The 25,403-nt window shown below is 40.0% G+C and overlaps 1 protein-coding gene across 1 annotated transcript in view; it reads right to left on the reverse strand.

Moving 5' to 3' along the window:
- CHRFAM7A (CHRNA7 (exons 5-10) and FAM7A (exons A-E) fusion) overlaps positions 1-25,147 on the reverse strand; it is a 34,843-nt gene extending 9,696 nt beyond the window's left edge. Inside the window, exons 1-4 of the mRNA XM_068410580.1 lie at positions 25,093-25,147; positions 23,795-23,934; positions 5,938-5,982; positions 1,091-1,200 (exon numbers count right to left, since the gene is read on the reverse strand). Coding sequence (XP_068266681.1) covers positions 1,091-1,200; positions 5,938-5,982; positions 23,795-23,934; positions 25,093-25,147 — 350 coding nt within the window. The remainder of the gene's footprint in view (positions 1-1,090; positions 1,201-5,937; positions 5,983-23,794; positions 23,935-25,092) is intronic.
- Positions 25,148-25,403: the final 256 nt, after the last annotated feature.

Consider the following 25,403-nt stretch of genomic DNA (forward strand, 5'->3'; position numbering starts at 1 on the left):
AACTGCAGCTGACATATTGGGTACAGCTATTCTCTAGGTCTTGTGGCAACAATAAGCATCTCCTGAAGTGGGGAGGGGGAATCAGGTTGGTAAACACAGCAGGGATGTCTTCTTAGTAGACATATGGCAGAGAAACAGAAGAAAAAAGCCATCAGGAAGACAAAAGGTTCATGTCAACTGCATGGGCAAACAAATAACAATGTACCCTGGCTACCACAAAAGAGCCAGTGCAACAAGTGCAAAGCAGATGTAAGGTCTTTCCAGTACCGGGGGAGCAGAAACAGCAGAAAAAGGCAAGTTGTTGAAGAACAGACAGCTCTCAGTGCTTTATCTTTTTAAACTAAATAAATTCCACAATGGGAACTACCATACAATGGTGCAGCCAAAGAACCTCTTAATGTCATCCAAAGGTTCTGCAGTGGATTGATGGCAATCTGTCTGTGAAATAAGCTCAACTCAGAACACATAGTCTGAAGAGGAGAGCAGCAAATACTCTAGCTATTTTTGTAGCAGGAAGAAAGAGTGACACCAAAACTGGACATGGGAAAATGCAAACATACTTGTTGGCATTTACCTACCCTGCCTTTAGTGAAACCCAAATTAAAACTAGACAAGCAGTCGAAAGTCAGATTTGAATTCGTCGGTAAACATTTAGACTAAACAAATAATTTAAGAGGAAATTATCACTACTTCTGCCATTAAATACAGCCAGAAAAGTTTAGTTTTCTAATCACCTCCCAAAACCTCACTAGAATTGGTGGTAGGGAGGATGTTGTTGTTTAGGAAGTATTTGCAAATATTACCTTCTGTTGTGTAAACAGAAGACTCGTAATTTTCCAGTATTCCAAAAACCTAGAATGTTTTCGAAAGGTATTTCAAAACCTTGGCATTTTGATGAGATGATTATGTCATTTGCCCTGCCTTATCTTTGCGATTGGACAGTGGGCTAGATAATCTCATCTAGGCCCCCTTTCCCGTGAGAGGTTGGACAAGCTGATCTTTCAAGGTCCCTTCCAACCTGGGCTATTCTTTGATTCTGTAATTCTGTGATCTTCTCTCCTCCCCCCCACAAAAAAAAAAGCATGTCTACCTGTTGTAGAGAAGAATATCTGGCTTCCAAATCAGTCCATCAGGAAAACGGACAGTCTTCACTCCTGGGTATTCAGACACGTTCCATTGTAGATAATGATCTGTCCAGTACTAAGACATACACACGAAAAGCAGGTTAGGTCATCTCATCCACTGGTTTACTGTAGTTCTCTAGGGACTGCATAGCCTGAAACAATAGGTGTTCTCTTGTTAAAGAGATACTATTTCGCTTCAGGCAGTGAAATGTTTGGAAAGGTTGAATTAGGCCACCTAGAGCTCAATGGAAAGCATAAAAATCTCATTTTCAGTTCAGGCTGCAGTGCACATAACAGCCTAGAAAAGAAGATTTGGGGTGCTTATAGTTTATTGTTCATGTTGTCTCAGCTGCCAATTTGAGATAGAACAGATTTTCTTTTACAATTCGTACATTAACTTCAATTATGATTATCTTCGTAGGCAACTTTGTTTTCTGTTGTTGGAAATTCTCAGGTTGCAATAACTTGATTATAGACATGAGGTAGAGCAGCCAACAGTCACTGCTGACAGGGACAACAACTGAAATATCAGAACGGTTAACATTAGCATAGAAGGTCTTAGCAGCTCCTGTGGCCTGAAGTTAGGCAGCTTCGGGGCAGATGCTCAGGCACTGCACTGTCCCAAAAGCTTCCTTCCTGGCTCGCACTTCCTGCACTGGAGGTGGCCCTGGGGACTATCCGTGCTCCTTTCAGCCCCTCCTGGACTGCCAGTGTAGGCAGGAAGCCTGCGCAGTCGGACCAACAGGGGTTTGATCTGTGTTCAGCGTTGCTAAATCCCAGACACTGCCATTGAAAGATACGGTCGTGCACAGTCATAAACAGCAGCACTGCCCCAGGCTGCAGGCAGCTGAGTACCCTGGCACCTCTAGTAATCTGGTTACCTCCTGGTCTTCTGAGAAACACTAGCATGAGCCACTGTATTTCCTGAAACTGAGGTCGCACTTCACCCCTTACTAAGCAGATGACTTGTCGGGATACAAGGGTGGTTCCTGTTGTGCGCAAAAGGTGTAAATATGAAATAAAGTTAATTTTGTTTCACAAAATTTATTTTTTCTTATAACTTCTATGCTTCCTTATATTGTGCCTCTCTCCATCCCCATTTTATGTTATTTACGTTAATTTCACATAGCTGTATGCATCACTTAACTGAAAACCTCTCCAGATTTACAGTGCCGTTGCAATGCCAAATGTTAGTCTTTTAAATGTAAACTTTGAAATGAGTGAGTAAATGTACAATACTTATTCCTTCAGCAATCTAGTGGCCCTTGTCTAAATCTTTGACAGACATTAGGGTCAGAAAAAATTTCCAATGGATATTGTGGAGGTAATGTTATTGCTGATTCTCTTGGGGTATTCACATCAAATTGTCCTTTAGAATTCCTCACATTACTGCCACAGCAAGTTTCCGTTTGATACACAAACAAGTCCCCAGTTAGCCTCACGCTGCAGGTAATCAAATTCTTTCTTGTTCCTCTAGAACAGTGTTTGTAAATGACCGTTTTGCTGCATGCAACACATCTCGTAGCATTCATCACACATCTTTTGTAAAGCTTTTACTATACAGTTTCTTGGTCTGTGCTTCCATAATATTTATCTCATTTGTTTTTTACTATGAATTTGTAGCGCCTTGTCACCTAGACATGATCTGAGTTGTGCGTTGCTTTTTCCTTTTGCTTAACAGATAATAGTTTTTTACAGAAATCTTAAATCAGAATATCTGATTGGATCTGTTCCTAGTTTTTTCTTTTCACTGCCTGCTCCATTCATGGTTCTCTAATTAAGCTATGTATATTGCTCACACTCATCTCTACACAGCTTCTATAAGCTGATCAACTGCTTCTCATCTTTTATTTCAGAAATTTTACATCCGTTTTCACAACAAATTGTTTTGCATGAACTTCGTGATAGACAAATGTCACTCTATTTTTTACCACTTCATCTTTTTGGAATGTAGAAATACTGAGATCCTCATGATACCTCTATTTTTTACAAAGTCCAGCAATGTATAAAAAAAATGTAAGCAGGGCTGGGGCTGGCAGGCTGCCAGCAGCTGCTGCAAAGCTCACTGCCCACCGCCTTGGCTGTGTGCTGCAAGCTCTGCTGTTAATTTCCGTCTGAATTGCATTATGATAATTTATATCAATACATCCAATAATTTCAAACTCAACTTCTTTTAGGAGTTATCATGGCGGATATGATGTAGCACAGGGTGACACTGAATGAAGTAAAGACAGTCAAAAGGTGATAGAAAACTTAATATTTAAAGTCTGTATTAGAGGTAATGTTAAGCAGACTGTACAGTTCCTCTGTTCAGCCGTGTGTACAAAGTGCTTACCCATCTGGCTGGACATGAGCTGCCTCATTTTGTTTTAACTTTATAGCTACAATCTCCACTGTAGCTTAAGTACATTTGAAGTGGATTAAAATAGCAAACAGCTCAGGGGACTTGGGTTAGTACTAATCTGTGTGACTAGGCAAGGCTCCCACTGTAACTTAGATCAAGTTTAAGATTTTGATACTGAACAGTATTGCCATGGTGATAGTGGTCAGGATCAAAGAGTCTGCATGTATAAATACTAGATTTATATTCCCCTTTCTCCCAGGTTAATTTTTGTATTTAAGTATTTCAGTGCTGATTAGATAAAATATATTTAAGATACATCTCTGATTATACACACATATATATCAAGAAAGGGACTGGAGAGGGAAATTCAGAGAAAAACTTATTTCAGATCATTTATCATAACAAAATGACATATGTTTGCCTTAAGCATGCTTTGAATCTGTCTAGTATACCATTAATAGACAGTTAATACACAAACACATTTCTTTCTTCTTTTTAATGTGTACAAAGGCCATGAAGAGTGGCTACATTGTTTGCAGTAATCAAGTGATCTGCTCATTGCAGTCTTCACATGCTCCACATAACAGTGTGTGCTAAGGTGAATAAATCAAAAGAAATACAGAATATATAAAAGAAACAGGGATTTCCTTAGGGGAAAAAAGCGAATCTAGAAAAGGATAAGGATGCTGTGGGATAAAAGAGAAGGAAAATAAGTGATAGCTTCTTGAGTATGAATTGTCATCTGTTTTCCTGGTAAGAAATCATAGCAACTGTTGTCATTGTAGCTCAAAGCCAAAACTATATTATATTTGATAGTTTTAATCTTACTGTACAACAAGCCTGTAAAATAACATGAGCTGAATGCTTCTTCCATGTCAACTTTTCTTTGTGAATAAATGGAATAGCCATGCTATCCTTTGTAGGTCATCAAAATAGTCTTTAATTTGTTTCCTAAGGCATACCACAATGCAAGAGAGGTGCTCTATAAAAAATGTTACAATAGAAGAAAAAAGAATACATTTAAACTGAATGAGCTGGCTAAAGAAACTGAAAGGTGTAAAGTTTCTGTGGAAGCAGCATGCTTATCTTGAATAATAAAACCTTCTGTAAACCTTTACTTAACCCAAACAGTTCCATTTCTGTAATACAGATGGGAATCAAACTAATGGCAAATTCTCATCCTAGCTGCTATAGCATGGAGAAAGCTCCCCATATCACCACGTCTTTGTAAAGCACAAACTTGTGGTAGAAATGTTTTGTGGAAGTGTTCAGAGCCCACGGTAGTCAGCATGGTAAGAAGCATCTTGTTAATTCTAAGTCTTAGTATTAAACTAATGCAAAAAAATAACCAAGTCAGAATAAATTTGTGTAGGCTCCTTTGCTTAGGAGCAGCTCTAGTTAACCTTACAGAGAATACTCTCGCAAAGTTCTTGAATATTCTATTGTCTGTTCCATTTATTAAAAAGTGAGTGAAACTTACTCCTGCCCAGCAATGCCTGCCATGAGTTAATGGGGGCAAAGTTCTCTGCTGTGGTATCTAGTGGTGGCAATAGTTATGGTTAAGTAATAAGAGAGGGTGTGGAATTCCACGACAGCTATAGCAACTAAACATTGCAACAAAAGGTAAAATAAAGCTACTGTTTGAAAAATTAACACCCTATGTGGGCAAAACAAACTGGGTAACCCGGAAAAAGTATACTGCTCCCAGCTGTACATTAGGAAACTGAACTGATGTTCCAATACCCATTTTAGTCACGTAAATGAGATACAGAATTTGGAGAAGTAACATAAAAAACTTCTCATGTTCACAGCTAACTTCTGATGACAACCTATGTTTAAACAACAACGTTTTGAACAACATGGGAACAGCATGGCCATTTTAATTAAAGTCCTCTTGCAGTTTCTCAAGGAGATAGACAGCAAAGCAAGTAGGATGGCAGAGACATTCAGTTAGGACAGTGGCAGCAGCTCACAGGAGATAATGAACCTCTTTGGAACAATTTTTGCCCTGTATCAGAAGAACCATCTGTCAATCTTCAGAGTGCTGATCAGAGCAGCTATTACAGATGAAATGCATTTCTTGCACGTATAGTTCTCTTTCGCAATCAAATGATTTACTAGACCATAATGGATTTGTTGAAATGAGTGAGAAGGCACTTGCAGTCTACCTGGGACTCTTAGGCTACTGGTATCTTATGACAATCGAGAGTTTGGCATGACTAAATCAACTACAATGAGTTAGTAACTTACTTAGATGTAGTGACTCAAATTCTTAGAAGTTTTCAGAAATACCTGAAACAACATCAAGATCTAAATCTCAGCCTTACAGTTTCCCATTCAGCTTAGCTTTGTCCACTATGTAGCAAGATACAGAACAAAAGCTTGAAAGTTTCCTAAAATTCAAACCCCTCACTGGATTAAACTCAAAGACCAAAGGGGTAAAAAAACATACTTTGTTTCAAAGCTCACCATTTGTAGCCAGATGTTTGTTGTTAACACTTGATTCTTTTCATCCTGAGAGGGAGGAGAAGGAGAGGAAGAATTAAAAACCAAACCACAGCTTAGTACCATAGAGTTAAAACACCAGTAAATATATTTGACTATTAATAAACTGCTAGTTGTGCTAAGGTACCTTTTAAAGCAGAGGGAATCATTGCCTTGAACTTACTGCAATAGAAGTTTTCACAGGTGCTTTTTAATGCATTTCGTATTACCCCAGTCAATCAAACTGTTTCCTGAGGGTATCCTTCTGCCAGACTCTTCCCTGGGGCTCCTTCTTTAATAAAGAGTCTCAAAAGGCAAAGCAGATTACAGTAGAGGTTGCCTGTTTCACTTTTGTTAGGAGCAGCCCTCTCACTAATTAACCTTACGCACCAGACATATGCAGGTAATGGAAAAAATATTGAACAAAGAAAGTGTGACTAAGCTCAGATGATGTGTGTTGAGGCTATATTGAGTCGGTACTTAACAAGCTAGTAGCACCACGATACCAGTGGAGCTATACAAAGTGTTGTATCAGCTTTGCCAGAAAACTGTTGTCAGGGCAGAACGTGATTATTCTGCCTGGAACAGTTCCAATTGGCAGGCCTTCCCCCTTGCCTCCTGTGGCTATTTGATGTAAGTTCAGGTGACCCAACAGGCATCTTAGTGCTGCAAATTAAAGAGTTTAATTCTTCACTCCTCAGACACAGGAAAACATTGGTGACCTTATTTCTGTGGAGGTATTGTAGCAGTATCCACCAGGGTTGTGTGAAGCTAATGGAATATACCCTATATACTGTCAGTATTACACATTCTTCAAACTGAACGCACAATCCCTGTCCCAACATAAGTCAAAGCTTCATTTACAGCCTAAGGAAGCGTCATAGCAAGTTTCAGTCACCTGTACAGCAGCAACTGTCAGAGTTACTCGTACGTCTAGACCTCTGAACTGAGATCTGTCACTCTTTAACTTATATGTTGCTCCTAAATGCCAAAAAATGGCAGGAAAAAGGGACTAATCACATTTCACACATAAAAAAAAAGCTTTCTTTTTTTGATAATGCTCTTTAGTAAAGGTCAATACTTTTCACTCTTTTGTTGTTGTTTCGTGGACTTGTAACTGAGCAAAAGTCCTGACAGACCTTTAACTGAAGCTATTTTAGAACAGCACAATAGTAAAAAGTTACACAGCATATAAAATCAAATACAGTGCAAGGTATTTTTAAAGCAAGTGAAGCCTTTTGAGGAGCACTGTCAGTAAATGTATGCCAGTGTTCCTAGGTCATGTATAATCACAACTAAATGTACAACATACAGACAAATAAAAAGATTTTAGGTAAAGATCAGTATTGTGCATGAATGAAGTCTGCCCTCAAATGCACACTCCTACCTTCCTTTAACATGAAAAGTAAAAATAAAAACCATAAGGAAGCACAGACCACAGCTAGTGATTCAGCACTTTTCCTCTGAATCTTCTGCTTCATCACCTCTATGAACCTTACTTTTTTGAAACTGTCTCAAGTGAACACTTCATTTAAATGGCATCCTGGAGAAACAGGTCTCTTTAACCCTTTGGTTTCAGAAATACATTATTAAGCTGCATTGAATTAGCATGCTGAAAGCATTGCTGAAGATATCAGCCAGGCAAAACAGTAATTAATTTGCAATACTAGCTGTTATTCTCTAGCCCTACAAACATTAATTTGGTGCCTCTCTCAAAAACCTGCTTGTTGTGTTAGAGCACAACAAAACTAGTTTGCATGGGATCTTTAATTCACGAATGAAGAAACAATCCTTAAGAGATCATTCGCATCACCATGAACTCAAGTCTATAGACAAGTATTGCAAATTAAGGACAGGTAAAACCTATATATGTTTCTATTCATCATAGCCATTTTTAGGTCAGATGTAAATGCCACCAACTGTAACTTACCATTACAAGTTTGATAGCATTTTCCCAAAGCTCTGTGCGCTACCCCAGATGAACATGACGAGTTCCTCTAACACAATGTCCCATCTATTGCACTTGAGCAAAGCCGAGAGCACCACTGCTGTGTGGTTTCTCTGCAGGGCAGACAGTAGTTGTCTTGCTTTGCACAGGCATAATGGCTACGCAAAGGTGCAGGGCATCAGAATCTGTTATGTTGTGGGAAGCTTGTTTCAGGACTACTAGCTGAATGGAATATATTCCTGCATGGTTAAATTCTGAGTTAACCTCACATTTTATTCTACACATGAACGGCCCTAGCCTTAGATTAGTGATGTTTCAAAAACTCCCTTTTCAGTATTAGGAAAAGACTATACTAAAGCTGGAGTGCTACTGATGCTTAAGCTAATGATACGCCGTGGAGATTTATTTTGAAGCCCTGAGCCCACAGCATAGGCAGATAGCTATTTTAGGAGTACCAGAAAGGAGCTCTACTATCAGCCAGCACACATCACAGAACCAGGCTAGAGAGCCATCACTGAGAAGTCAAACTAGCAGAGCTGAGGGGGACAGTAGCCTTTTAATCCAGCTGTGCTGCTGGCAGAATGCTTCAGCTGTCTGCCACACTTCCAGACAGCTGGGCACATGGGAGAGCCATCACAGGTTTGCCTGCAGGACACTCTGCAGACATATTCTGAAAGCCAGGAGTTATTTTGAAGTGGGATCTTTCACTCAAATCTAGCTCAAAGAGAGTATCCTGACAGTATTAACTCAAAAGTGACTTGTACAGTGAAAACAATCCCTAAGTGAAGATGGACCATGCTGTTTTCCTGGTGTTTGTTTCTGTTATTGTAAGTACTGAGAGCCTGAAAGACTATATTTGAACGAAATAACTCCCACTTTGGATCACTGTATTTAAGGTTCCATCAGTGTTTGAATCGTAAATCCCATCATTGCTCCTCAGCTATAAGAGCTTTGCTGAATGCTGAGACTTGGTTTATAGTGGTGATTTTTTTATAGTGTTTGTTGGAGCAAATGGCTTCCAACTTTTTAGTCATTATTGGATTGACTCACCCATCACTAGAGAAAAGATTCTGATTTTAAAGGGTTTGTCCCTCTCTATGGTCCCAAGCGAAGCTGGTGAAAGGTGGGGCAGGAGACATCCTGCAGGGTTTCTCCCGGCTAGGGGAGTTTTTTTGGACACTGTTTGCTTGACTGTCATCCTACTGAAACCAGCAGGTTTCACAGGTGAAAACAGAGCTCTGATGTCTATGACTTCACCTTGTAGCAGTACAGCCCACTGCTGGGAAGTGACACTCCTTCAAAATTACAGCAACCGTTGCAAACTGTTTAAATAGAGTTTAAGATGATGTGTTTCACTACGCAGCCCAGTCAGCATGGTGTGCCAATTCTGCATGACTTGGTCTTGGGCTTGTGCTTGCCTTAGGCCAGCTCCCTTTACATCAGCTGCTAACTTGCCTTGATTCTGTTGGTGCTAAATACTGCCTGAAAGTTGGTCTTCATTATTTTATACTCAGCCACTCCATGCTGCTAGTGACCTTAGTGACAGTTGAAGGCATTTAGGGGACATCACCCGTTCTTCTCTTCCACGTTTCACTTCAAAGCCAAATTCAGCCCTGAGACACCTTCACTGCTAGGATGGTCTCTGACTCTGTGACTTTCTGACCTTCCAACTCAGACTCTCTCTGGCTCTTTCAGACCTTTAGGGATAAGGTACTGCAGCTGTGCTCAGGATTTAGCTAAATATCTCCTGTAGCATTAAGATGAATTTTGCAGTTAAATCTCTGAAATCCAGCCTGGAAATGTCTTCCTTACTTTGTGTGCTTCATGATCTTTGATTTAATTTCTTCTAGCTTTTTTTTAATCAAAGAATTAAAATCTTAAGGCAAACCAAAATGTGAGTAGTTAATTAAAGTGCAATTTGAAAAGAAGACTTCTATTGAGCTCTTAGGTTTATTAGATTTGTGATGGATGGTATGTGAATTGCTCTTCATACTCTACATGCTGAAGGTCTTTGTGAAATAGAGAACTGCTCTGTAGAATTGCTCCTGACTGGGGAAAGCTGAGTTTTGTTGCTGGAGATAACACAGACTGACACAGATTGCTGCCACTATCCATTTTTATTTTTTAAGAAGGCTGACTTTGGATGGTAAATTCAAAGAGGAGCAAGACAATAAATGGCTATTCTGGGACTAATTGAAATACTTAGAGTTATATGGGAAACAGACAGAGTTTCCCTGTAGGGAGACTCCCTCCTCACTCCCCCTACCCCACTACCCCCCCTCCCGGCCCCAGCTTCCCTTTGTGATACAGTGAGTAAAGTTTATTGAAGTCCCCTAAATCTCTAGCCAGGAACAATGCAGGGCAAATCTTTGGCATGTTCCTGACACAACCTACTGTCCTAAGCACCTTCCATAATCTTGAAGGACAGAGTGGCAGTACCAATCCCAGATGCGGTGACAGTTCCTCTGTTTCCTATTTAATTAAAAAGTCATTCTCTTCACATCATGTGAACATTGCAGTAGAGCTGGACAAGAACCTGTGCTAGAATGTACAGCTGAAAAGGAGAATGCAGCTGAAGAGTACTTGTGAAAGAGTTGAATCATCCATGCAAAGTGTTCAGGCTAATGACTGTTGTATATATTGGCCCTATTTTATAAACAAATTTTAAAAATATTTGTAGGAGAGGGCTGCTGATAATCCAATGACGTTTCCTGCGTGAGACAGGTGGGATTAAGGTCTGACTCTGCACTCACATTCTATTTATTTATTGTTCTTGTTTTGTTTTAGAACCATGGCCTACATTCACTGATTCTTCTGTCTGGCGATATTTACTAGAACTCTCTCTTGTAGAAATTAAGGAGCTGGCCACACTTACTAGAAATAATGCTGGATAAACCAAACATTCCAGCTCAAGCTATCTCTCTTTAGTAGATAGTGCTCTGTGGCAGCCAAGACCTCATCTTGCTATTATTTCAATTCTGTGCAGCTTCTCACCTTCAAAATATGAAGTATCTTCATAAATGTTTACTTAATCACAGTGTAATACTTAAAGTTCAAGAAATGGAAGATATATTTCAAAGCAATATCTCCTTATGTCATCTTCTTTTGAAATGCACACATCCAGGGTGTCCCTTCCATCAGCATGTGAAATTGTTCAGACTACTTATTATCTTTTGGGGGGTTTTAATGAATGATTATAAATGTGATTAAATGAGTAGAAAATCAACATGTGCTTTTTAAAAAGTGACTTTGTAAATCTTCCTTCTAACCTACAAGCACATTATTTTCAGCAAATTAAACACAAGGAAAATGGTGCCTAGCTACAAATAACAATGCAGCAGTGCCAAATGAATACTTTACAGTACTGCTACGGAACTGGTACATGGCATTACAGATTTCAGCACTGCTATAAATATCCTTAGCAGTGCAATCTTTGCACACAGTTACACAGCTCAACGTGTAGCAGCTTAGACTGTCACATCTGCTGACATTAGTTCCAGATGTTTGGACATTAGTAACAAGGACAAGCAGAAGAGACAGGCTGAGGAGCAAAGCAGAAATAACGCAGAGCGTTACCATAAATGGAAACAAGCATCTACTGTTGGGTGCAGAGGGGTCCTGGGACAGGGTATGCAGAGGTGCAAGCTTTAGCCATGGTGAAGCCCATTATGGTGAGCTCCTGGTTTCACATAGTGGAAACTGCAATAGGATGGTCTGCAAGTCACTGGGCAACACTGGCGAGAAAGGCATCCAGGAGCTGGGAGGAAGGGAATGGGAGAGGAGGAAATGAAATCTCCTGGTGTGAGTGGTGGAAAGATGCCCTGAGCACTAGACTAGCTACAGTTCTGGTCTGTATTTAACACTTGAGCCAGCACATATTTAATACAAGGTTTGCTATGAGCTTACCCACAGGTACAATTCAGACTTGGTGACTGTAGAGCTTGACCTATGTGTAAGTCTAAAAAAAATGGGGAATTTCAGGTATGTGTTCTGCATGGGTATTGAAGCCTGGAGTTCACCATGCACTGTTCAGGTGCACAAGAAGGAGAGAAACAAAAGAGTGAGGAAGTAAACCTGAATAAAACAGACAAGTATGCTTCTGCTTATAGCTAAAGTTCTGTGAAAGTTGTAAAGGTTTCTAGAGTTACTAAAGCATTCTATGCTGCTGGGATAGGCGTGGATGCTCACTTTTAGCCTTTTGAATATCTTAATTTTTTCTTTAAAATAAAACTAGAAAAATGTGATTTGAATTTTACCTGGGTTAAGGTTGAGTTTGGAGTGTGAGATGAGGAGTCTGATTGTTTTGCTTAACTTAATTCAGGGGAAATTCTGAGGGGGATGTTGTTTGGTTTAGTTTTCTTTTGTTTTTAAATTGTGCAGTGTGTGCACTATTATGCAAGTCTGAAAAACTCCTGTGGTTTCTCCACACCAACTAATCTTACATGCTTTTGCGAGAAGTACTTGCTGTCTCCTCAACTACTTTATCTTGCTTTAAAAGGAAGGCAGAGTTTGCTCAAAACATACACAGGACTTCCCAGAGGGATGCAAATATTAAACAGCAGAAAAGCTGCTGGAGAAAGAGCATAGAAGAGCCATCTTAACTCTGGGCAGAGCATCTGCGAGAGGAGCCTCCTTAAGATGCGGGAATGTGTTTCTGGTCCATATATGCTCTGACAAGGTCTGACAGTCATGATTGCCATTGACTGTAACAGGGCTTTGTCCTGGCCATGGGCTTGAGATGTATTTTCACCGAGTTTCACAGAAAAGAAGCAGAGATTATAAATATCTGTAAGAGGCTCATGATGCACCATTTCTGTTACCATGGGGACATAATTGTAAGACCAGTCTTTTTTCTTTTTTTTTCAGTACATCATTGGTAACAAGAGATCGTATGTAGATTTGAACACATTCATCTTTGCAAAGACAAGCAGGGATCAAGTCTATGAAATGAGCAGAGTACAGCATAGCTAGTAACATACTTCAGCACATCATGTGTGAAAAAAATACTCTTTTGAAGAACAAGAGGGGGAGGTTGAATTTTTTCAAGTTATTTTATGAATTCCCATCATTCACTGTATGTTTCACTCAGTTTAATTATTAAATATAGCATAGAGCTTAAAGTGCAGTTACGTTTATCGCAAGAGTGCAAAGTAATAACTGTGTTCTGTTGCTTTATTTACAAATAGTTCTCAATTCCATTGTATTCCATGACAGACTCCCATTGAGAGGACTGAACCCTGAATTAGTGTTAAATAGTGGCTCTAGGTGCTGATTATCATTGTCAGTCTGACAGAGAGAGGCATCCCAGCTCCGAACACATGCTGGGGTCTGGGAACTACCAACCATTCCACAGGCTAAGAGGGAATAATAGAGCCCCCGTAGCCCCAGTCCTTAGACAGAGTTAAAACAAGAGGGAATCAAAGCTTTTGAACTTGATTTATTTGCCTAGAGGTTAGCTGCAGAACATAGAAATTGAAAGGTCAGGCTGTTACACCCAGATGTAATGCCAGAACAGCATTATATCAAAGGTTTTGACTCTATTTTTATTCTTGCTAATCAACTTCAAGTCATATTTGACTTTTTATTAAGCCTTTCTCCTCAAAATGTTCATAAGTCATATGGAAATGCTGTTATAGCATGTATATTTAGCAAACTAAAGTGGAAGGAAAGTGGGTGATTTCTTCAAGGAGAGAAGACAAAGTTATGGGAGAACGAGTAGCTGAACACAAAGCTGTCCCTTTCTCTCCCTTTGTGTGATCAGAGCACACAGCTCCCGCACCAGCCTGCTGCTGGCATTCTTCTATCCTATTTTTGTGAATAACAGCAACAGAAATTTCCACACTTGACCAGAGCACGTTGTCCATGTTTTAGCATCAGTTCACATGCTGAAACTGCAGAACCTTTGGGGAACACAAGAGCCACAGCGACAGAGGCATCTGACTAGGACACAACCATGAGGAATAGCTCTGTCCACTACAAATGGACATAGTTAAAGCTAGCTTCAGAGGACCAGTTAGCAAAGTGCCATTACTCATCCTATACTATCTCATCTCCGTCTTTCCAAGTGTAGGCAAATTAAGCAAGGAGTAGCTCCAAAAATTCCTGTGATATGTAACATAATCCATTATCCTCAATGTCTTGGGGCTCTCTGTTCAATCTAGGATACAGCACAAACATCACCATGGCAATTAAAAAATTCCCTGGAGAAGGGTATAGTACAAAATACACTGCTTATCCTGCTGAATGTCGCTGCAGCTCTTGACACAGAAGAATTACAAAGACACCCTAATAACTCCGGAAGAGAGGATAAATCAGCATTACAGAAATTCTAGTTATTCCTTACTCTACATCCTCTGAGGGACAGGTTTGAGAGTCCTCTTTTACAGGGTCTTCATTTTTAACTTTCCCCAAAAATCCAGATGGTCCCCAGTTCTCTTTAATGCCTATAAAGAATCACTGACAAAGGTACTGAGAAACCGTGAGCTTGGCTGAGAGGAATATATTGATGAAAATCAACTGTGTCTCTTTCTTCACAAATGCAACAAGCGTCATGACTGAAATGTCAGAACACCTACACAGTCCTTCAGGCTGCTGTTTTCTGCAACACAAAACAGCAAACTCTCTCTCTCTCTGTCTGGTGGGGTCAGAGATGGAGTGAACACTCCAAAATCCACAAAAAATGCTTATTTGAATGTCTTGAGCTCAGTGACTGGTTCAGTCAAACTTACCAGTGCTCATTACTTTTTCCTGTCTTCATTCTTGCATTTAGTAGCATCGGTGGTAGTGGGTAAAAGCCCTGCTCCTTTCCTCTCAAGTATTTAACTGACACAACTATGTAGTTATTGAGAGTAGTTCTCAGGATGCCAACCACAGAAATATGTTAATATTCATGGCTGAACACAGAAAACAAGCCAATAAAAGTCCAAAGTAGTAATGCTGTATAATTAAACATGTGTGTGGGCCCACCAACTCTGCACATGATTATCAGTCATCTTCCCTTCAGGATACTCCATTATGAGGTTCATATAAGCAATATGGAGATGTGATTATAGGCCATGCAAATATGGCTTCACATCACTAGCAGAGGATTTGGGAGAGATGAGCTAGATAAATATCATATTCTTATGTTGCTGCCAATGAGCAGCAACATGGCTTCATGCCATACTCTTAGCACTTCCCAGTTAGCTGTTGTTGAAGCCCATGTTAACAGCCTTTCCTTTTTACAAATCAAAATCTAGTTTCAGATAACAGGCATGAACATGCAAGCATAAGTGAAGGTTAAATCTCAATATAAGTTTACTTCAGGCTGCTTCTGGTTATTCTTGGAAAATAATTCTTTTACTTTCAAATAAATTAAAAATTCAAAATAAATTAGTTAACACATTAGAATTTTCATTACTGAAATAATTTATTTTTAAGTTAATTTTCAAAGATTTCTTTTTCTATATAAGTGCTTGTACATATATGCTCCCTCCTGCCAACCCATTGTGAGATCTTCCTTTTCTTTTTGTGCATTTTTGGAACTCAGATATATTTAGATTGGGAACAGTTGGATTGTTTAGTAGTCCATTCAAGCGAACATGGTGAGGAGTTCAGGAGAAACTGAAGAATTCACATCTGTATCATCTATATTTGGAGTAATTAACATTTGAATGTTTCTATGTTAATAGACTGTTCGTAGATAGAAAAGTGTTTGCTTGCAATGCATTGACAATACTTCGTTCAACTGCTGTCAGCGCTGTTAGATTTGTAAATTACCGAAAATTTTTTGTAGTGTGTGCTTTTCTGAGAGAACAGCAGGCACTGTATATGCACAGGTCTGAGAATACAGCCTGAACATGAAACAGAGAACAGAATCAGAATACCACCTACTCAGTTGTTCAAGAGCCAAAGCCCATCAGGACTACCATTTAAAAATGTTAAACCACGACTGGTAATCTAATCTAGTCTCCAAGTTCCTCTGGTAACACAGCTGCTCCCAAGGATGGTGTTAGAGGTTAGGTGCGTTGCTTTGGCAGCACTTCCTGGCTTCCCTTGCCATCATCCCTGAACTTGCTGCAGCACCTTTCCTGCCAAGTTGTGGGCCCACACAGATGACATTAGAGGAGCGGGGCAGAGGCCGTGATGGTTAGGTGTGGGTTGCTTTTTCCCAGATAATTCATCCAGCCCACAGCATCTTCCCATAGCACTTCCAGAAGCCTTCCCAGAAAAGAAATGGATATGAACTTGGGTATTAAGTAGTGACATGATATATTGTCTAGTACTCGAATATGACAGAAATATTGTCATTTTAGCTGTATAGAGTCTTAAAAAAAAAAAAAAAAAAAGAAGAGGAACAATTCTGTATATTACAGGAAGTATATTCATTTCAGTCCCCAAACTTCTGTGAATTAAAAGATTTGTGTAAGAACAAGTATTAGTCAGCCAGACTTGACTCCCAGAAATTGTTTGTGCTGTAATTTTGTTTTATTAGCTGATTACTGAGGAATAGTAATAATTACTAGATGATGTGACTTTGCAAATTCTGTTGTTCCAGTAAGAGGTCCTGTGTAAAATGTGAAACCTTTATGTTCTGGTCCCTGTACTCTGCAGCAATCCGTCACAACACAATGTGTTTTCTAGGACCTTAACCATACTTTTCACAGTAAGGATGCAAACCTTCTTCATCACAAGTGGCATAGCAGTAGATGTCTACTCACTTTTTAAGTTAACGGAGCATCCCTACCAATGTAGTTAGAAAACAAAGAAATGAAGTACTGAGCCTTTATGATTCATGCTGATTATTTCTATCACAAAAGATGAGAAAAGTGTTAGAGAAACTACTTTGCTTTACTCATATTAAAAAACAAACAAAGAAATAGAAAAACCCCACCTGATTTGTATTACAATTCCAAAGACCTTTCCTGTGGAACCAGAAAGCAGAACAGAAGTTCTGACGTTCACAATGAACATCTCTAATGTCCTCCAGTTAACTATTATCAGGAGGTTTTTTATAGACTTCAGTCAGTCCTTGTTTCCTTCCTGCAAACTGCCTTAAATTATTTTAAACTCATTGCTTCCCATTCCGTCCTACAGAATATAGACTGTGTTTAAAATATCTCTCCAGATCTAATACTGTTTGGAAGACTAGGCAAAAGAAAGATGCTGAAAAAAAAAATAGTCAAAAAAAGACAGAAGATATTTAGAAGCACAGGAAAAATGGACAGATATCACAGAAATAAGGTCTCCTAGTAGATCAGTTTCTCACCAGAGCAGGGTAGGGAGAGGTGCTGTCTGCTTGCTTAAATAGATCAATTATCAGAATATTTTAGACTGTTATTTGAAAAGATCTGTTCTTCATATTTCATGCGGAAGCAGAATACTCTTTTTTCTGTTACAATCCAGTAACTTTCATAGGTATTAAACTAACTAAAAATATCGGAAAGCATATCCCAGCACTGTTCCAGTTTTCTAAACTCTCAGGAATAAATCATGGTAGAATGGAAATGGCTGCAAGATGAAAGTGAAAATAGTCTCTCCCTTTAGCATAGAGGGAATAAAGATCAAGCAGCAAAGTGAGAGGAAAATGAAGCTTGGAGAGACTTTTTCTAATGTACACAAATGAATGCTAAAAATTAGAAGAACAATGCAGATTTGATGAGCTTCTGTCACAACCATTGTTTGCAAAGAGCCTGCTGAGGTTTGATAAACAGCTTAGGAACTTCTTTAGCACCATTTCTCAACAAGCCTCTTGATTTGGTTGTTTTATTTGTCTTTCTAGATTTAAATTTCTTTTTTGTTTGTTTGGTTTTGGGTTTGGTTTTTTTTTGGTGGGGGAGATGTTTGTTTTATAGTCTGTTTCTTTACAGAAGCTGTTCTGCTTCTTTGAATGACAGCATAATTTTCTTTTTAAATTTTCCAGATATTTCACATTACTATCTTGCCCGGTGGGTCCAGGGTATTTGATTGCAAATACTGAGTTGCAGGTTCTTATGCAGAGGCTTTGCTGAGCACTGTATGTAAGTCATAGAAGCCAACTGTATCACACTGTGTAAAATGAAACAAGGATGGAAGCCCTTGAATATATACAAATGTCATACAAGTAACCAAGGGCAATGTAGGATGAGTGAACTTTGACTGAGTTCAGATAAACATAAAAAAGTTCGCATGCGTTTATATTTCCTTTGGTCTCCACAAGTGAGTATAACAGCCTAAAGGACCAGGATTTCCCTTGAGATTCTGCTGCTGTGCACTACACGCAAACAGCTATTCAGCACTTTTCCCTAATTAGAAATTTAAAAAAGAAACGGGAGAAACTGGAAAATAAGCAAAAACTGTTGTGATTTAATTAGCTAGTAAATGTCTGGAGGAACCATGAAAGATTCCTGACTAAATGCTGTTATGCAACATAAGTAAGAACTTGAATATTCATGTAGATAAATAACTAAATTCAACTTTCTTAAATAAATTATTAAATATTGATTCTTCTGATAGTAAAAAACCACCCATACTTTATGATCAGAGTTGACTAAAATGGATGCATTCATACCCACCAAAATGTTTGTCACCATAAGTCTTGCTACAGAAGTTGCAAGCTAGGATAGTATTGATCTGGCGTTTTCCCAAGTTTAGCAACTTGGCTCAGATAGAGATGGAAGGAGCTTGTTTTTTTGCGAAATATATGACAGATTTTAAGTGAAGAAGAACCACGGGTAGAGGTTTGTGAGCAGTTTAAGCTAATCTAAATCCAAACTAAGTACAAGTCATCTAGAAAAATGACTACTCAAAAAATTGATACAGCTAACTGCTCAGTCCCAGAGGCGCTGGCACAAGCCAAACGGGTAGGAACATGAGGCCAGAAGCTAGATCATCTCTTTCAGCAGCAGAGTGCTGAGATCAGCTTAGGACACTCACAAAATGCTGGCCCAAGTTCCACATAGCAAGTTGGTATAAATTCTAGATTCAAACCAGAGAGCCCCAGAACACAGTAACGCTTTCAACAGTTGAGGAGTAAAATTGCTGAAATTCCTTAGAAAAATCTAAGAAGACATATTAATGAAAATTAATATCATAAAACCATTGGTCTGATCCTAATGCAATAATTCTTTTAGTCTTAAGTATTTTTATGCTAAAGTTTTATTTAACAGTCTTGTACATTTCAACAGTTATTATGATATGAATGATTCTGATGTTAAAATAATCTAGTCTATTAAAATGTAATTAGTTTGTAAACGTTTTGGAACAAAGATGATCTTTTGTGTTTACATATCATCTAGCACAGGGAGAGTCTGGACTGTGACTACAATTATAGTTGATGGAATGATAAAAATAATACAAAAGTCTGTCCTCATACAAAGGCAGTACTGACCTGTCTTTGGTTCCAGTTAAGAAAGCACTTAGGCATCAAATTAAACTCATTCGATCCAACCAAAGCCTCCAGTTGATGGATTATTTCCAGTGCATCCAAATATTTCTTAAAATATAGTACCCAAAATTTCATATAAGTTAGGCTTGGAAAAAAAAATGCATCAAATTGGGTCAAACCAGTCCTTTTACTCTACCTTTACAACAAGACAATGTTAAATTCTAGGTTTGCCCTCAGTATTCTCGGACCTCCTCTCAAACTTGTGTCATCTGCAAATTTAATAAAAATATTACTTATTCTATCTTCCAGGTGAAATGAAATTAAAACACTGACTCAGAATAGGTTCCTGGGGAATCTCACTGTGTAACTAAATCTCACCATTTTGACAGTAAAACATTGACATCTACACTAAGATTCTCTAACCAGTGCTGCCATGTGGGTTTACCAAGGCCTTTTTCTCTAGTTTTTTTTCTAAGAATGTTATGCAAAAAGGCTTTAGCAAAGTCAAAATATGTACCTTGCTGCAAATAGCCATGAAATCTGGTGTACTTCACCAAAAGTATCTTTAGGCCGTGTACCCAATTTTTTTGGAGAAGGAAAGGTGCCTCATTTTTATAGAAGTGTTTTTTAGTGTTATTCCCAAGTTGGAACATAGGAAGTTCTGCTTAGATGTTAAGAAAACAAGTCTACCATGATGATAGTTGAATACTGAAACAGGTTGTCTGGGGAGGTTGTGGAATCTCTCTTCATGGAACTGTTTAGTACTTGACTGGACACAGTCCTGAGTAACGTGATCTATTTAGACATATTGGGAGCAAGAGGGTGGACTAGATGACCTCTGGAGGCCTCTTCCAAACTCAGATAAGACTGTGGGATTCTTCTACTTGTTTATGTAGCAGCAAAAACTGAGTTTGAACTATCACTGTGTATCTCAATGTATTCCAGTTCTTCATGTCTGTGTCTCTAAGCAGTAATTTTTAGTGTAAATGTATGATCATTTTGCATTAATTTCTAAGGTTTCATCTTCTGATTTTTGGGGATGGAATTCCCTCAGATACGTTTCTCTTAATTGTGTTAACTTACAGTAGATTCAAATATGTCTACTGTAAAAATGTCAGGCTAGGCACAAAAGTAATACCTTTGTGATCACTATATTTGTTTTTCTTTGCCGTTCACTCCGATGTTATTATTGGGATGGATGTTACACGAGAAAATAAGAATGTTAGAAGGTGTTTGCCTCCACATAGTGCTAAAAAAGTGGTGGCTGTCATTTTATCCAGTGTGGAAATTATGTAATATCAGTGTATTTCAAGAATCTTTTTCTCAAAAATGCATATGCTGGAAGTTTTTCCAAAGCGTAAGGCAGGTTCATACTCCATACCAACATTGAAATTCTAGACAGGCAGAGGCCAGACTGGCTTTTTATGCAGGTAATGGGCTTTCCATGAGGTAAGATGTAGAGAAAAATAAGTGGCTTCTCTACATCATGTTCCTTATTTTTTGACATTGTACTGAAGCTTGACCTTGATCAACTATGACCATCCATTAACCCCTCTTCCTCTCCTGCCACTAAGGTATGCAGATACCCTTAGTATTTGTTAAGATTTTCCTTCTGTGCTTATTCTTAAATTTTGTTGAGTTTTCTTAAGTCAGATATTTCCAAACATTTTCTCATTCAGATCTGGAGAGATGTTTATTGTTAGCCTATTCGTTCAATACACATTGCTTTCCTGCAAGGAGTTTTGAAACAAGAGTTCAGCAAATCAGAGAGGAAGTGTGTTTTTTTCATTTCTTTCATCAAATTGCTTGGCATTTCTCATTTCAAGAAAATTGAAAGAAATAATTATAAAAAGCAAAAGAAACCTCTTGTTCCATCTTCTAATATTATAACAACTCAAATGTCCTTGAAGAGCACTTCTGGCCAGTTGGCTGTCTCCACTTTGTTTTCACTTCAGGATGATTTAATTGCAAGATTGTTCGCAAAGATTTAAAAGCAGTGATTTTTCTATTAAGGAATATAGGAATAAAGCAAACTGAAAGATACCTAGGATCTCTGTCATGAAAGTTCTTACTATCTGACACAGAAGCTTTTTTTAAGTCCACTCCTTTCAAATGTCTTTTCTTTCCATTTTGACTCCCATCCTCTTCCACCTAAATTCCACCTTTCTTCCAAACTCCTTTGCTGTCTCCCCAATCTACCATGCATTCCCACTTGTCCTCTAAGCACTCCCCCAGTTTCCTAGCTCTCCTCTTCATTTATGTGTCCCCAAACCGCGTTTTTCTCATGCAACCACTGTTTTCCCTCCCCATTTAGCAACACTTTGTATAATTTATTATACCAGCTTGCATTCTCATTAAACAGTTCATTAACTCTATTTTCTAGTAGACTAAACTAAGTTGGGGCAATTGGCACTTACAGGTCCCTCATTATGTAGTCATGATACTAGCATACATATTAATATGCAATTCCAATGAAAAGGAAAATCTATCTGCCAGCATAGGATAGAAATAACTGCTAGTTTTAGAAGGAAAGGGTTAAACTAAAAATGTAAGGTAGGAAACATCCACTGTATTTGGAAAAGGTTTCATATACAGTCTCCCCTTTCCTATCAGCAAAGTCAGAGTGGAATGGAAGAGACTTCAAGTAAGGAATAGCAGCAGCAAGGATCCAGCAGACAGGTCTGCTCTGGATAGGTCTAACTCCCAGTACAGCTTGTATCAGCTGAGAAGCCATTAAAGTGGATATACAAACTACAGGAAAGCATGATGGTGACATGTTTTGTTTCTAGCTTGTTAAACCAGTAATTGTTATTGCAAGTAGCTGTCATTCCCACCACCATTTGCTTCTTGTTGACAATGAAGAAAACTCATTTGTTTTATAGTGTGAAGCTTAATTTACTTCATGGATGGTTTCTTTCTTTGCCTGCCAATCCCACATCTCTGAGAAAGAAATGCAGTCAGTTTTATAGCAAGCAGAATGAGCTGTAACTAAACTGCCAGTACAAAAACTATGGCTTCTTACTGATTATGAAGGGATTTTTTTGAAAGGCACATAGGATCAAAACCTCCCTTTTGAATCATATTAGCCAAGACCGCCAGTCATTGACTATACCCAGATTGGCTAGTGACCTGTGGATATTTGCCCTTCAGTTTGTATGGTTTTTAATGAAACTGTTATATCAGCCCACTGGTACAGGCTTTTATCTCACGTCAAAGTTTCGGTTGAATGCCTGGCTGTCCTCTCCTAGCTCTCAGGTGCCCATGCAGTACAGCCACAGTCTGCATCGAGTTCCGTCTGTCAGCACCTTTTGACGTTGTTGCGCTCTGCGTAACACATTCTTTCCTTGCCGTCATTCAAAGAATGTATGACTCCATATAGCTTCCGTTCTGCTCGTTGGTATCACGTACATTAAAACTCAACTGCCGTAGACAAGGATAGAACTGACATATTTTGCCTGCTGGCTTTAGTGGCACTGACACTGAAACAGCTCACTGACTACGACTGCCTACTCTCACTTTAGCAAATAGTAAATATCGCACTGGAAATACACATCCTAGTTTTCACCTTAGGTCTAATAAATCTAAAACTTGCAAAAATGTGCATAGGAACTATGAGCATTTAAACCTACAGAGTTCTGTGTGTGTGTGCTGACCTTTAGATACTAAATGAACAGTGTCTGGATTTTGGCAGTCGGCAGCTGGTAAGGGAACAGAAAGCAAGCCACTTGGCATAAATAATCCCATCTTTCTTTTTTTTAATTTTGTTGTACCTCGAACTTTAAGCATCTGATGGAAAGATAATGGCATTTTGAGGTTAACTACTTGTTTTAAGTAATTAACTTCTTTATTAGTGGCCATAGCTACTTGAATTCAGTAAAAATGAATACTGTAAACCCACTTATATAGAGAGTTTGATCTCAGTGCCGCTGTGACAGAGTGAACCTTAAATTACTCATATTTGAACCCAAAAGATCCTACAGTGCGTTTTACGAGCCTGCCAAGCACTGCACAGGAGTATCTATTGATACACCAAACAACTGTGGTTGCAAATACAGCAGCTAAAACTTAAGCATATAGAATGTAGCAATCTTGTCTAAATAAGATAAGAAAGAATATAACTTGGATTTTGGCCGGGACACATCCTTCCTCTCTGTCCCCCACCCCCCCATCTTCAAAAATAAGACGTCCTTTAGTGACCACCAGAAATCAAGAACTTTGGTTTTGCATAGCCCCCCTGCCCCAGACTACGCTTCTTGTTGGTTCTAAGTACAGTTAAGGATTCAAAAGGCAAAGTATGCAGTCTGAGCATCACTTCAAATATTTCATACTGTTAAGAAGGTTGGGAAATACTGACAAGAGATCTAAGAAAGAGGGAAACTTTACTTTTAAGTTTACTACTTTAAAAAGGCAGTCAAAATTTGGCATTGTGTCTTGAAGTATTTGTGCTTTCTAATATCTTGCAGTCTTCCTTCGCTATCACAAATCTCCATTCTGGGAAGGAAAAACCCACCCTTTTAAAGAAACAGTTTCCTAGAAGATTACAGACTCACCACATCCATGATCTGCATGAGGCTGAGAGTGAAATAGACAGTGAGAGGCTGGGAATCATTTGCAACCGGTCGCTCCAAAGGGTTGTAATTTTTCAGCAGCTCCTTATAAAGCTTCCTTTGGAACTCTCCTTGTAGGGACTCTTTGGGCACAGGAATAAATAGATGAATAATTAGGATTCTACATCAGAAATTAGAGCTAGGACATATGCTCTTTTCCTGCTACCAAACACTATGTATCTGTTATTTTTACCTGCTGCATTGCCAGAAAAATGCCACTGTAATTCATATAGTTCATTAGCTACTACAGCAAAATCTTATCACAAATGTATCACTCTTTCTCTTCATCTTAGCCTGTAAGGGGGATTCCCTCTCTGATCATTTCTTGGCTGGCCCCGAGCGATAAATTCTATATGCTAATGATGCTTTGGAGACATACGCACCCTTTGGTCCAGCAGCAAGAAGTTATGAAGAGGAAATACACTACTTGTGTTTTGACACCTGTCCTGGCATAGCTACAACCAGAAATGCAGAACACAGATACGACAGAGGGCATCAGCAAGACAAGGGGAGAAAAATGGCCACAGGTTAGACTGAATTCTGCTCTCAGACCGCTTCAGATTGAGAACTCTTTGGGGCACGTACTCTCTGCTTTGTTCTCTGTCCATCCAGCTACAAGTAAAGCGGGAGTACAGGGTTCCTGGCAGAGATGATGGGCACTACGTTAATATATGTGATAATATTCAGCAATTTCTCTCCTCTTTACACTTCAAATCCAGGGAGGGTCTTTATTCTGCCGTTTGTCTATGGAGAGAGCGGGAGCAGGTCCCCACAGCTGGAGCAGGGTGAACCGTGGACAGAGGTAGTTTCAGAATGAAAGGCAGTGTGGGTCAGGGTAGGAACAGGTCCTCCGGGTGCCAGCCCTTCCTGCCCCACTCCAGACGGACTTTCCTCTTCCCTCTTATTTTCTAATCCTGAACTCCCCCCCCAAAAAGCCCCAGTCTCTGCCCTGAAGCAACTACCATTTAAGTGCCTTGACGGAGTTTGCTCCCGCATCCCCGCTGCTCTCTCCATCTCCCGTGTTCCTTCCCGGCAGCTCCCAGCGCTGGCAAGCCCAAGAGCGGCCCGGGACAGAGGGCAGCCCCCAGCCGCAGCGGCAAGACCCGCCGTGCCATGGAGGACCCGGGGCAGGTGCCCTGCCCTCCCGCCCGCCCCCGCCCATCCCGCCTGGCTCCCGGCGGCTGCCCGCGGAGCTGGCGCTGCCCGGCGCCGGCAGCCGCGGGAGCGCGGCGTTCACTCACCGCGCACAAGCCCCGCCGCCGCGAGCAGCCACACCGCCAGCTCCTGGAGGCCCATTCCGGGAGACCCAGCGCGGCGAGGGAGGGTGACAGCAGCAGCGGCTTCTCCCGCCGCCGAGCCCCGCCAGCCCCGAGCGGCGCAGGCAGGGGCCGAGCCGCGGATCCGGGCCGCTGGGAGCCGCCGGCGCCCCGGGGACCGCCGGCAGCTCGACCCCTTCCTGCGCCCGCACCGGAGCTCGCCCTGCGGCGCTGCCGGCTCGGGCGGAGCGGAGGAATGCCGACGGCCCGCCTCCGCGCCCTGCCTCCGCCTGACG

This window comes from Nyctibius grandis, chromosome 11, assembly GCF_013368605.1.
Source record: "Nyctibius grandis isolate bNycGra1 chromosome 11, bNycGra1.pri, whole genome shotgun sequence".
In the NCBI taxonomy this organism is placed as follows: domain Eukaryota; kingdom Metazoa; phylum Chordata; class Aves; order Nyctibiiformes; family Nyctibiidae; genus Nyctibius; species Nyctibius grandis.